The 13,803-nt window shown below is 35.8% G+C and overlaps 1 protein-coding gene across 50 annotated transcripts in view; it reads left to right on the forward strand.

The window, feature by feature from the left end:
• ANK2 (ankyrin 2) overlaps positions 1 to 13,803 on the forward strand; it is a 689,728-nt gene that overhangs the window by 470,165 nt on the left and 205,760 nt on the right. For all 50 annotated transcript variants that reach the window (XM_030799037.1, XM_012502792.2, XM_030799074.1 and 47 more), the window contains one exon: positions 12,106 to 12,207. In XM_030799037.1, coding sequence (XP_030654897.1) covers positions 12,106 to 12,207 — 102 coding nt within the window. The remainder of the gene's footprint in view (positions 1 to 12,105; positions 12,208 to 13,803) is intronic.

Genomic DNA, 13,803 nt, shown 5'->3' on the forward strand with positions numbered 1-13,803 from the left:
AGCTGAGATTGCACCATTGCACTCCAGCCTGGGCAACAAGAGTGAAACTTTGTCTCAAAAAAAAAAAAAAAAGAAAACCCACCTTTATGGAGATATATTCCCATATCATACAATTCACCCATTTATAGTATATTGTCCAATGGTTTTTAGTATGTTCATCGAGTTGTGCAACCAACACCACAATAAATTTCAGAACATCTTTATCACTCAAGAAAGGAACTTTGTAACCATCAGTAGTCATTCTCCATTTCTCTACCCTCTCCCCCTTGTCCTCCCCATGAAATCCTTTGGCCCCAGGCAATCACTTACCTATTTTTCATCTCTGTATGTTTGTCTATTCTGGACATTTTTAAAGTATCAACAATAAGCTTAAATAACAGTTTAATAAAAGGGAGTAGGCTGGGCACGGTGGCTCATGCCTGTAATCCCAGCACTTTGGGAGGCCAAGGCAGGAGATATTTAGGCAAGTAGAGTCAGATGGTCACAGTGTGGTTAAACTATAATTAAGTGATATCTCCTAGGAAAATCAATCATATATGTATATATATTAGACTGTTACAAATGAAAAACCTGTGTTTCCATGTGCATCTTCATGGGGCCACACTAAGATTAACAGTGTGAGAAAATGTACCATGATAGAAAAGTATATGCAAGTTCTTTTAAAATAGTCTCCGTAGTTTATGTAATTGTGAAGCTTTTAAGAATCTATTTTTTGTTCAATCCTGAATAATTTAATACTAAACAAGCAATCTACTTTTTAGTGTGTGCAGCCCTTGGGGTGCAGTGAGCACCTCATCTGTGTTGTGTCACGAAGCTGCTTCTGATTGAGTGATGTCTGCTTCAGAGCAGATGGTCTCTGAGGCTGCAGAATAAGGAGACCAATGGGGATAAAAATGTGGTGCCTACCTCAAGGGGGCAAGAGTAAATTAACACTGTAGGATGCGGATGCGTAGCATAATGAAAAATTGATGAAAGATTTTTTTCACTTGGTTGGGTTTGTTTTTCATATCCTGACAGTTCTAAAAGCCTTGAAGGAGGCTAAGACCTAATTCAGGTTCATGTATCCTAATCCTTAAGTATTGCAGTGGGATGAACTCTAATATATCTTTTTCTCTAAACATCCTGTAATATTTTAACATGCTGATTAGGGAATGAAAAGAGTTTTGTATAGACAATATTTCTTAAAGAAAGAATTAAATAAGCTACTGTTACCAAAGGATCTCAAAAGTTCTCTCTTTTTTCCCTTGACCCAAATGTTGTTATAGGTGGTTGTAATTCAGTTATAAAACCAACTTTTTTTTTTGATGACCAGTGATGATCCAAAAGGAAATTCCTTTGGAAATTTGTGTACAATATGTAAAAACTCTATCAGCTCTTCCGTGCTTGGGCCTATATTCATTTTGGGGCACGTTGACTTTTAGATACTGGCAGAACATTTTTTACAGAGCTATCTAGCTAGTGGAAAATTGGGAAAGAGATTGGGTCTGTGATACAAATTGTTTTAAAAATAAGTTTTTCATTATTTTATACCCAATTAATACCAGTTGGAGATCCTAAAGCAATAACTGAGAGCTATTTAGAATTCAGTCATATATAGATGCTGTGGGTATTATTAAACATCCAATGTGGAGCTGTAAGATTTGATTATTTCTATTGTTGGCCTGAAGAAGTACAGATTTCCATGTTACTTTGGTTATTAAGAATATTAGGGCAAATTATCTGGAAACCATAATAGTCAACATAGGACTTGCATAATATTTTGCTTTCCTTTACACTGTCAGCATTTTGAACATAAAACGATAGGCAGAACTTTTCAAATGTATCTGTTCAACAATATGGTTAGAGGTTGTATGTGGAATTCAACTATGATGTTTTAAGATACCTCCACACCAAGAGGAACCAGTAATAAAAATGAGGGAATCATATTTTTCTAGTTCACATGTTATTCTCTAGAAGTATGATAGACTCTTTAGGAAGGAATATTAACTTTTCCTACAGAGTTTAATGGCTAAAGACATGAAGGTGCTTACCTGACTGAAGCAGTAATGTCTTAAATCTGTGTAGCTGAGGCCTCTCAAAGAGTATCTTATTTCTTGAAAAAATCTGAAGTCTTATATAAGTGTGTTAAGTTTTAACATGGACCTCAAACTGTTATTTAATCTGACATCTGACCTAAAGCTGTAGCAAAATGTTTCCCTATTACTCTGATTTTCTTAGCAGAAATTTGGAAATGTTGCCATACAAGTCACAAATATTTTCGTCTACAAACTTACCATGTTCCTATTCAAATTCAGAAAATACTGACGTGTTCAGTGTTGGAACTTCTGAGTTCTGTAGGCATTTCAGAGTTATCATGACTGGAGTACAAGTAATCAAAACCTATTTATTTTGTTCCTTGTGAGAACTTTAAATTTTAAATTCACCATAAAGTTCAATAGGAAACTAACAGAATAATAAACACCTAAGAAAGTTTTCACCTATCTTTGTTAAAGTTCCCATTTTAGTGAAAGTTTTGGTTGCCTAATTGCCATAAACATTTTAGTAACTGGCATAGTTATAGAGACATTTTATGAAGCCAAACTAATATTAACACAACAAAGTTACCTTTTAAGTCGCACTTCTATTATGTCATGAAATACCAACTACAGATTTCACATTTCTTCAGTTTAATAATTCTTCAAAAATGAGCATATATTTACGCTCATAGAAGTGTGTGTGCGTGTGTGTATATATATATAACACAAGCACTTTCTAAAGTTTTAAAAGCACATAGAGAATGTGAAGTATAAAATAGTTATCAAATAGTTATCAAAGATATTTCATCAGAAATATCTTTTCTAGTTTGTGGTTTTTGTTCCTACTAGTTTTGTTTTTTCGGGTTTTTTTTTTTTGGTAGTAATTCTCATTCACTGGAGGATAGCATCACATTATTAATATTTTGATTCAATTTTCAGAAAAGTAAATGCCATCAAAAAATGAGTATTCAGAATTTTTTAATGTATAAAATTGTCTCTGATAACTTACTTCACTTATATTTATCCCGGAAAATTTAACAACTGAGATCTCTGAACCAGATCTGGTCTTCTTGAATTTGTAGTAAACATGTTAAAGAACAGGGGAGTAATGCTATTTATACAATATATACCAAGGATAATAATTCATGTATAATCAAAGAGAATTGTGTAATTTTTGTAATTACAAAGCCTCATGAATATCAGAACAACTAAAAAAAAAATGCTCCAGAGTTTGATTCTTAGTAAGCATTCTTTTGAGCTAAAGAACAAAATTCTATGTATTTAGTAATCTGCGTTGTCTCTTAGACTGTGCCATAAATATGCAATACAAATTTCATTTAAAATCTCACATAATATAGTCTGCATTTAAAAATTGCCTCCAGTGTGAAAAAAATATAATGCTTTTGAATACTAATTTTTAAATCTATTTACTTCTCTGTGATTTTTGTAATCAGTTTATAAATTAGGAATAACTTATTTTTCAGGACTACCCACATTTAGCTAATTTTTAAATTTTTTATAAAGATGGGTTCTCACTCTGTTGCCTAAACTAGGGTCACCATTTTTTTTTTTTTTTTGAAAAAGTGTTTCACTCTTGTTGCCCAAGCTGGAGTGCAGTGGGGTGATCTCGGCTCACCTCAACCTCTGCCTCCCAGATCCAAGCGATTCCCCTGCCTCAGCCTCCCAAGTAGTTGGGATTACAGGCGTCCGCCACCATGACTGGCTAATTTTGTATTTTTAGTAGAGATGGGGTTTCACCATGTTGGTCAGGCTGGTCTCAAACTCCTGACCTCTAGCAATCCACCCTCCTCAGCCTCCCAAAGTGCTGGGATTACAGGTGTGAGCCGCTGCACCCGGCCAGGTCACCATCTTTTAAAGTAAATATTTTATTTAATTATAGCATACATACAGAAAAATGCATAAATTATAAATGCTCATCTTGATATGTAGGAAGTGTACATACCTGTTAAACTGCACCCAGAACTAGAATGTAGAATTAGAACATCATCAGCAACCAAAAGCCCCTTTCTGACTCTTTCTGAAACTACTACTGATTTCTAACACCATGGATTTGTTTTGCCAGTTTTTGAACTTTAATGAATGGAATAAAAGACATGTTCTTTTTTGTGTCTGACTTGTTTTGCTTAGCATTATCTTTGTGAGATCTATTGATGGTGCATATAGATATGGTTTATTCATTCCTATTCCCACTGCTGTAAAATATTCCAATTTTACTCTCTTTTAAAGTATAAGAGTTTTAGAAAGGAATTCATGAATCTCAACACAACATTGCAAAATAATCTTAATTAATGCTTTGAGAGAGATAGAATTGGTATGCTGTAGGTGGTTCTTATTTTTCATGGTTGGTATCTTAGGGAAAGCATTGATAAGTGATATAATTTATCTAGTGTGCTAGCAAAAATTAGTGTTAAAATGTAATATTAAGTTACGGGAAAAATTGCTATCTTTATTTAAAAATGAAATTTCAAATATAATCTCTTGCTTAAAATATTTAGGTAGAATTTATCTATTTAGTTAAACTTAGATATTGTTATGATTCCAATTCTCAATTTTGTGTTAATAGTTATCTTAAATAACATTCAAAATGTTAGACCTAAAACCATTAAAATCCTACAAGAAAACCTAGGCAACACCGTTCAGGACATAGGCGTGGGCAAGGACTTCATGTCTAAAACACCAAAAGCAATGGCAACAAAAGCCAAAATCGACAAATGGGATCTCATTAAACTAAAGAGCTTCTGCACAGCAAAAGAAACTACCATCAGAGTGAACAGGCAACCTACAGAATGGGAGAAAATTTTTGCAACCTACTCATCTGACAAAGGGCTAATATCCAGAATCTACAATGAACTCAAACAAATTTACAAGAAAAAAACAAACAACCCCATCAAAAAGTGGGCAAAGGACATGAACAGTCACTTCTCAAAAGAAGACATTTATGCAGCCAAAAAACACATGAAAAAATGCTCATCATCACTGGCCATCAGAGAAATGCAGATCAAAACCACAGTGAGATACCATCTCACACCAGTTAGAATGGTCGTCATTAAAAAGTCAGGAAACAACAGGTGCTGGAGAGGATGTGGAGAAATAGGAACACTTACACTGTTGGTGGGACTGTAAACCAGTTCAACCATTGTGGAAGTCAGTGTGGCGATTCCTCAGGGATCTAGAACTAGAAATACCATTTGACCCAGCCATCTCATTACTGGGTATATACCCAAAGGACTATAAATCATGCTGCTATAAAGACACATGCACACGTATGTTTATTGCGGCACTATTCACAATAGCAAAAAGTTGGAACCAACCCAAATGTCCAACAACGATAGACTGGATTAAGAAAATGTGGCACATATACACCATGGAATACTATGCAGCCATAAAAAATGATGAGTTCATGTCCTTTGTAGGGACATGTATGAAACTGGAAAACATCATTCTCAGTAAACTATTGCAAGGACAAAAAACCAAACACCGCATGTCCTCACTCATAGGTGGGAATTGAACAATGAGAACTCATGGACACAGGAAGGGGAACATCACACTCCAGGGACTGTTGTGGGGTTGGGGGAGGGGGGAGGGACAGCATTAGGAGATATACCTAATGCTAAATGATGAGTTAATGGGTGCAGCAAAACAACATGGCACATGGATACATACGTAACAAACCTGCACATTGTGCACATGTACCCTAAAACCTAAAGTATAATAATAAAAAAAAAGTAAAAATATAAACACTTAAGTTTACTCTATCTTCTTCTCCTAACTAAAGCACTTATAGAGTTCACTTTTATGTCTGAACCAATTTTCTTAACACAAAGGCCACTGGATTAAGAACAGTCTTTTGGGAAGTTACATTTACTCTCTCTGAAGATTAGAGGACCTGTCAGTAATTTTCATTTAGTAGCAATCTAAAGAGCTGTTGAAGGACACTATATATGTAGGTTAACCTGCATGCTTGAGCCAGAGTGTACAAATTTATGGTTTATATGTTGGTAGCAGCTGAATAGAAATTGTCAAGTGGGTTTTGCAGTGTCAAGTGTTTTATATCACTTATGTGTTCTGACTGCAAGAAAGTAACTTCTGCAATTCTTTCTAAAAAATCCTAGTATATCCAGCATGCAGTTCTTGGTTGAACCCAAATTGTTGGTTTCGACAAGGTAGCAATAATAATGTGAGCTAAGGAAAGAGCTGAATTAATTAAACAATAGCGCAGTCCTTGGACAGAAGTATAAATCTGTAGGTACAAGCATTCAGATATCACAAAGAGAGTTCTCTGCAGCATCTTCATCACTGGTGACAGATCACACCCAGTTCTGGTTTATTTTGTCCCTTTATACCTGTACATCTCAGTGTATTTTTTTTTTTTTTTTTTTTTTGTGACGGAGTCTCGCTCTGTCACCCAGGCTGGAGTGCAGTGGCGCGATCTCGGCTCACTGCAAGCTCCGCCTCCCGGGTTCACGCCATTCTCCTGCCTCAGCCTCCCGAGTAGCTGGGACTACAGGTGCCCGCCAACACGCCCGGCTAATTTTTTGTATTTTTAGTAGAAACGGGGTTTCACCGTGTTCTCGATCTCCTGACCTCGTGATCCGCTCTCCTCGCCTCCCAAAGTGCTGGGATTACAAGCGTGAGCCACCGCGCCCGGCAATCTCAGTGTATTTTTAAGTACTCTGGTATAGCTTAGGGCTGCTGGCAACACAGTAACGCCAGGAACCTTCACATTTAAAGAAAGTCATGTGTGTGCATCAATAATTTGATTTATTATTGTTATTTTGCATATATCCCTCACAAGAAAAGCCACTAATATAAAACAAACTCAGTAAGTGTCCTCTGTGCCTGTCAGTGGGGTAAGCATGCTCAAATCATCATATTTTTTCCTTAGCAATTCTATAAAGTACATTTATTTTTTCGATAAGGAAATTGAGACATACAATGACCCAAGATCAGACAAGTCACAATTTGCTAGACATGGATTTTAACTTATCCTACATTCCTAGGAAGAGACCTAAAAAATTGTAAAAATATCCCGTATTTTTCTGGTATTCTTATTCAAGTTTCTTTACTAAGTTTTATTTATTTTGTATTGCTATAAAAATGCAGCTCTCAGAGTAGCCAGGTAAATGACCCTGTTTTTACAAAGGAATGACTGCTTCCTAAGAAAATAAGCAGATTCCTCAAATTCCACAAGGAGCATGTGCTTTACGTAAGGTTAGCCAGTCAGCAAATACGTGTGTAGGGCACACCATAAGCCAGAGACTGTGACGGGGGAGGTGTTCAGTGTCACTCTTTTAAGGCTAGTAGGGACTGCTGGTTGGGCCACCCTTTTAGACAAGTGGTTCTCAAACTTGAATAGTCTATTGATTTCTTTTAAAGTATATAAAAAATTATGACCTGCAGTGTTATTTTTATTATAGTGTTAAGTATTAAAAACATAAAACCACATAAAACTCCTTAAATTCTTGTGCCACTATAAAAAAGAAACTTTGACAAATTAAGTAAAACTTATGTAAGTTTTATAGTATTATTCAAATAAGGGGCATAAATTTAATACAATGAATGGAAATGTCTAAAACTAAATTTAACATATTATGTTTAGTAATAAAAAAGATATAACCTCAGAGTTCTGTATTTAATTAGTTTCTGAATTTGACTCCAGTAAAAATAATATAAAGAATACCTTTTTTGTAAGTATGTTGTACAAACTATTCTTAATAACTTTAAGGTGTTGTTTCCTACTTCAAGCTAATAAAACTTAAAGCTATCAGAGAATAGCTTTAAGAGAATATAGTCTTTGAAAGCTCTCTTTATTTTCTTGGAGAGGAAATTACTATTGGGATAGAGTTGTGTACGCAAACCAATAAAAGCTAAAATTGAAAACTGAAAAAATATTTCACTGTGGATTTTCTATTACACTCACTGCTAATGGTCAGTGCAAGTTGGACCATATGAAGATAGCATCTGAGCATATGTTAATATGCTACTGACTGCTGCTGCTCATGCACTTTTGGCTCGTCATCTCCTGCCATGTATGATGAGCAGATTCTCTGACCATTCTTGTCTCTGTACTACAGCAAAATGTTCTGTCTATTATGCATCTGTATATCATTTGGACTTCACTTGTTATGTACCGAGTTATAAACACAAAGACATATACTGAAGTTATATGGTTATACTCACGTATAGGGTAGCCATGTAGAGGACTTGGAATATGCTAATATTTTCTTTATTAGGTTATTATTGAAATATAAGCACAGAATTAAAGAATTAAAAAACTTGTAGCAAGCTCATGGGCCCCTGTGGATATGCCCGTAGAGCCTTCAGGTCAGCACTCCTTTGGGATATAATGTGGCTCTATGAATGCACATTCCTCCCTGCCTTTCATGTCCACACTGCTGGGTGCTAAGAAAGTTGTTCTGTTTTTCTAATATTCAGATACAAGACAACATACAGAACTGTGTCAAGAAGAATTTAATGGGAAATTTTTCTTTCTTGGCCTGAGATGTCACTCCAGGGTTATAAAGGGGGCAAGTTTTAATGACATCCATCTGTTGCAGATTAAAATAGGTGGGGCTCAGCATTGGAATTCCTTGTCCAGAGTTTGACTATGAGCATAAGCACGATTTGTTTTAGGATTTGAGAGTCCTAGGGACATAAAGCAGCAAAGCAGAGAGAGGATAGTCTTAAATTTGTCTGAGACTTTCTCCCAAAGAAGTTGCTTTTGCCTCATTTTCTCTTTATTATGCTTTTATGTGTGAAATTTCCTGGTTGAGCAAAGAAAACAGTCTATTTTAAAAGCATGTTTTTCCTCCTACTTATACTTGATTTAAAAACTCTTGCTTTCATCATAATCAGTTGGGAAACACAGCATGGTAAAAATTGCTTATCTCTCTCCATGAATGTTTGAATCCTCTTTCATCTCTGTATTGATTGAAGATAACCCGGCTAACCACTGTTTATCCAAAGCGCTGTGTCAAGGGCCTTAATCACAGATTGACCTCATTGTAGGGTATGATGTGCTTGTGTCTGTGTGGAAGGGAGAGAAGAATATATATTTCTATGCAGGTATATAAATTTGAGCTTCAATAATGTCAATATTCATACATAACTTTTAAAACCTCATTTTATTTCTGTCTTTGAAATTTACATTCTTAGACTATTTTATAATAATATTTCCATTTAATGCATTTTCTCACTTTGGGGGAAGCTAAAGCCTTTAAAGCGGTTCTAGAAGAATTCAACTTACACAAAAGTCTCCTATGACTCAACTGCTGAAGTGGTCCTTGGCAGAATGGCTCAGATATTACATTTCCATAGGACCCAGACCCTTCAGAACACTGGGAGCATTGTTTGCTAAAATTCTAAGGATTTGCTATAACTTTGACATGCATTCACTTTTTATAAGTTTGATTCTGAAAAGAGAAAACCAGTTATGAAAACTTTTCGTTACTCTGTAACGGCAAAAGCAATCCTCAATATCATGTCCAATCCCCAGATAAGGTTCAAAGATGGTCTATTATATACTCCTCAGCAATACCTGAGGCCCCATCAGACCATCATTGCCACTCTAGGCTGCTGCATTGGTGTTTCTAGGTGTCTCTTCATTCCTTTGGTGTTAGGCTCTTCTTCTGGCTCCACCTGTTCACAGCATTCTTTTTTATAGGAACAATAGAGCAACCTGATCTTTTGCTGAGTTTAATCATGTTAAGCATGTAGAGGAAGGCAGACAATTGGCTTCTTAATGCAAAGCATCCTCTATCACCTGTTTCCTCATTCTCAAATGAATGTGTTTCTAAGTAGTTGGTCTCAGGTCGGCTCTTAATTTTCTAGGTGCGTATAGAGGGATGATAGCTGTGAGGGTAGGGATGGCAGTCAAGAATTTTCTCTCCAGCTGAGGCACTTTATTTAGCAAGTGCCATGATTTATGGGGTAAATATGTAGACCAAAGGCATAACTGTGGTTAATGCAGATGAAATAAACCTAGAGCTCACAGGCTAGGAATCTGTGGTAATATCCACTGTGATACTTTGAAGGTGTGGGATAGGATAGCAGATAAAACTTACAGCTCTGAACTGATAAACATAAATTAAATCTCAGGTCTTCCACTAAATAAATGTGTGTAAATACGTGACTCTGTAAACTTTCTAAATCTCTTTCCTCATCTATTAAATGGGCATAAGAATAGTTTTTTTCGCATAGTATTGTTGTATTTGTGATATAATACATGTGACTCCTTTAGCTCTGTTCCTGACCCACTAAACACTCAGTAAGTGTTACCTATAAGCATCTGCTTTATGTACAAATTGGAAGTACTTTCTAGGAATAACCTCTAATATAATATATAGCACACAGATTTGTTTTGGAAAAACTTTATATACAGGAATAATATGTTCGTATTTTATATCTGTAACCTAATACTATTTAATTTTTGTTGTTTTATAGTAAAATCAATGTTTCATGTGAGATATTAATATAACATAATACACAGTATTGTAACTCACTTTTAAGTGCTGTGACAGCAAACCTGAAGGTAGGAAATCCTTCTGGAATTTAGCATTTGCTGTAAACAGCAAAATAAATTTCATAGAATAGGCATTTAAAAATGAGTCACAGTTCAGTCGCTGCAGCATTGCAGATATTCTTGGGGGCACTCTGCCATTGGTACAGCCTTCAGGAAGGATGAAGAGTGAAGAACAGTGTGATATTAATCATATGATGATGCATTTCTGAAGAATCAGTGCATGAATTCTGAATGTATAGATTTCAGTCACACCTTTCAACTCTTAATAAATAATCTATCTTATTTATAAACATATAAGCCACTTGGTATTTGGGTTAAAAGTGAGGTAATTTAGTTCTATGGTTTTCAGTCTTCCCATGTGTAAATCATTTTAACGGTATGCAAGTAATTCCATATTTGAAACTCCCAGAGAAAATACTTGCATTTCTATCTCTGTACATCACCACAGATCATAATAAATAGCTCTGACCGAGTGTGCCAAGAGGTTCTTGCCAAGTACTTTGTTTGAGGGAGGGAGGCAGTGTAGCCTAGTGAGGAGAATGTTTGATTAAGAGTCATCAAACCTTCATCTCAATTCCTAATAGGTAAATTATGTCCCTTTTCATGCCTCCATTTTCTCTTTAGTCAGATATTATATCACAAAAATTATAACAGTTATGCAGGTGTCTTGGAACCCAACAATATGTTAAGGCTTAAAAGTCAGACTTGATAACCAAGCCAGGGGGCCATGTGATTGTAACTGTGCATCTGGAGCAACTCTCTTTAGGAATTTTCACGGGCAGAATTCAGCTGAGTCTCCCAGCATCCGATTTTGAGAAGAGTGTGGGAAGATGAGAAACTTAAAAAGCAGTTTCCATCCAGAGTGATCATCTTTACCAAAAGATTTTAGTCTGGTATTATGTCAGGTGGTTTAAATTTGATCATGTTTATCCAAAATCACTGGGATCACAAAATTTGCATCAGCCCAGTCCACACCTGCCAAGTAGTGCTATCCCCTTTCCTCAAAGCACCCTCGGAGCTTTCTGTTATTCCCTTCTAATGAGACCAGATGACTGCCAAGTGACCCATACTCAGTGTTCTCTCTCAGAAGCATCTGAAAACCAACAGGAAGGAAAGAGAAAGAAAAAAACCCAGTAGCTTTAATTTCTTTAGCTTTCTGATTCTTTTTTGACTTGATGCTAGCTCAGTATAAAGTCACTAGAATCTTGAAGCTAAAATGAATGAGTAATAGCAGTATTTGGGGCTAGCATCAACACGTCTTCAAATGTGGCTGAAGATTTAGAATAAAGCAGTAACAATTATTTCCATTTTAATGATTCTTTTATACTCTAAAATATTGACTTTTAATGTACTTAAACAACTCTCTAGAAATATTGTGAAGTTGCTACCTTATATAGTGAATGATTATTCAATGTTTTAAACTCAGTATTATTGAAATTTTTCCAACTAAAGCTTTTCTGACTTCAGTGTAAACATTCTTGCCTTTCTGTATTCGATACATTTCTATTTCATCAACAGTTCATTAAAGGTCTTTTATTTTTCTCGCAGTCTGACAGCAATGCAAGCTTCCTCCGTGCTGCCAGAGCAGGCAACCTGGACAAAGTCGTGGAATATCTGAAGGGGGGCATAGACATCAATACCTGCAATCAGGTAAGAACATGGCAGCTGGCTCTGTGTTGTGCAATGAAGAAACACTCATTATATTCTCAGAGCCCAGTATTATTTTTGTCTTTATTAAAAATACTAAAATATCAGTGACTCAGACTTCTGAAACCCCATTTTTTGCCCCCTTACCAACTTTTCAAGCATCAGATGTTTGTGTCTAGAGCTAATGTTGCTGAAAAAGTAGATAGATCAAAAACAACAACTGAATGTTAATTTTGTTTATGAAATGATTTGGGCCACCTTTAGCTGGAATTTTGACCAAGAATGATGTTTTACTTCTTATTTATCATCTAGTAATCCAGACCTTGGCTTCTTTCCTTCTTGACTCTATGCACTTTACTCATGGGAAACTGATTATTACAATTTAGTATAGAGAAATAAGAGGATAAAATTTTCTCCTAATTAATTTTAAAATATGGCTTATAATGAGAATAATTTGAAATTATTATTATAAATGATGTGTCCATTCATCATGTCCATTTGATAAGGACTTTAGAGAATATTACACACTTTGTATATTATTTGGTACCAACGTTGAAATTTTTGTACTATTTTTGACTAAGATTTTTACATCATGAGTTAAAGTGTCTAGTGGACTGCAGTATTCACTTTAATGCTAAATGTTGTGTTGTGTGTTGTGTGTGTGTGTTTGACAGAGACCTAACTAGGAAGTGAATAATTCTGGCTAATTTTAAGTTAAAAGAAGGTAAATGTCACTACTGGATTCTAAATTATGTATAAATTCCTTTTTCTACATCCTGGTATATATTGAACCCAGTTATGTTTACTTTATAGACCACTGAAATTAATAAATCTTTCAAAAACAACTTTTCAAAAACTGAACCTGGTATCTTACCCTCAAACTTACTGTACCCCCTAATTCTTACCTGCTGATTTCCTCACCAATGTGCCATTCCAACCCAACTGTTTCCCATTCCTCATCTTTCCCCCTCTCCAGCCCAGCACTCCTCTCTTTGTTCACCTTCTGCATCCAGATTACATGAGCTCAGATCACCTTGTGGTACTTAACAGAGTTGTCATAACAGCCTTCTTACTAGGTTCTGTCTTCAGTCTTGTCCATTCTAATCAATTCTCCACATAATGCCTTGAGCGATAAATAAAATAAAAATAAGATTACAACACTTCCTTCCTGCCCAAACTTCTATGGCTACCCTATATAGCTACAAATGCCCAGATCAGTGAGGTGGTTGTTTCAAAATCACCTGCAGGCTTTTGCAAAGGGTACAGGATTTCCCTCCTTCCTCTTCAGAGTCACTGGCATAAAGAGCATTGTCACTGATGTCAATATTTCTCATATTTTAGGGGAGTGTGTCTCTTATCATGGAAACATGTTGAGAGCTACTTGATGTTGGGAAAGGCATTCTGCTGTGGCCCTGAGCAGTCCTGCAGATACTTTTAGGAATAACAAGAATGAAAGACTTTGGGATTGCTTTTTATCTGGGCCATTTCTCAGGGTGGTGCTCGCAGTGAGCAACCTTGAGGGATTAGGCGATATCTCCCTCTAGCTACAAAGCAGGCCTGTATGAATCCCCCAAGGTCAGTGTTCTCCTTTAACACAAC

This window comes from Nomascus leucogenys, chromosome 18 (genome assembly GCF_006542625.1).
Source record: "Nomascus leucogenys isolate Asia chromosome 18, Asia_NLE_v1, whole genome shotgun sequence".
Lineage (NCBI taxonomy): Eukaryota > Metazoa > Chordata > Mammalia > Primates > Hylobatidae > Nomascus > Nomascus leucogenys.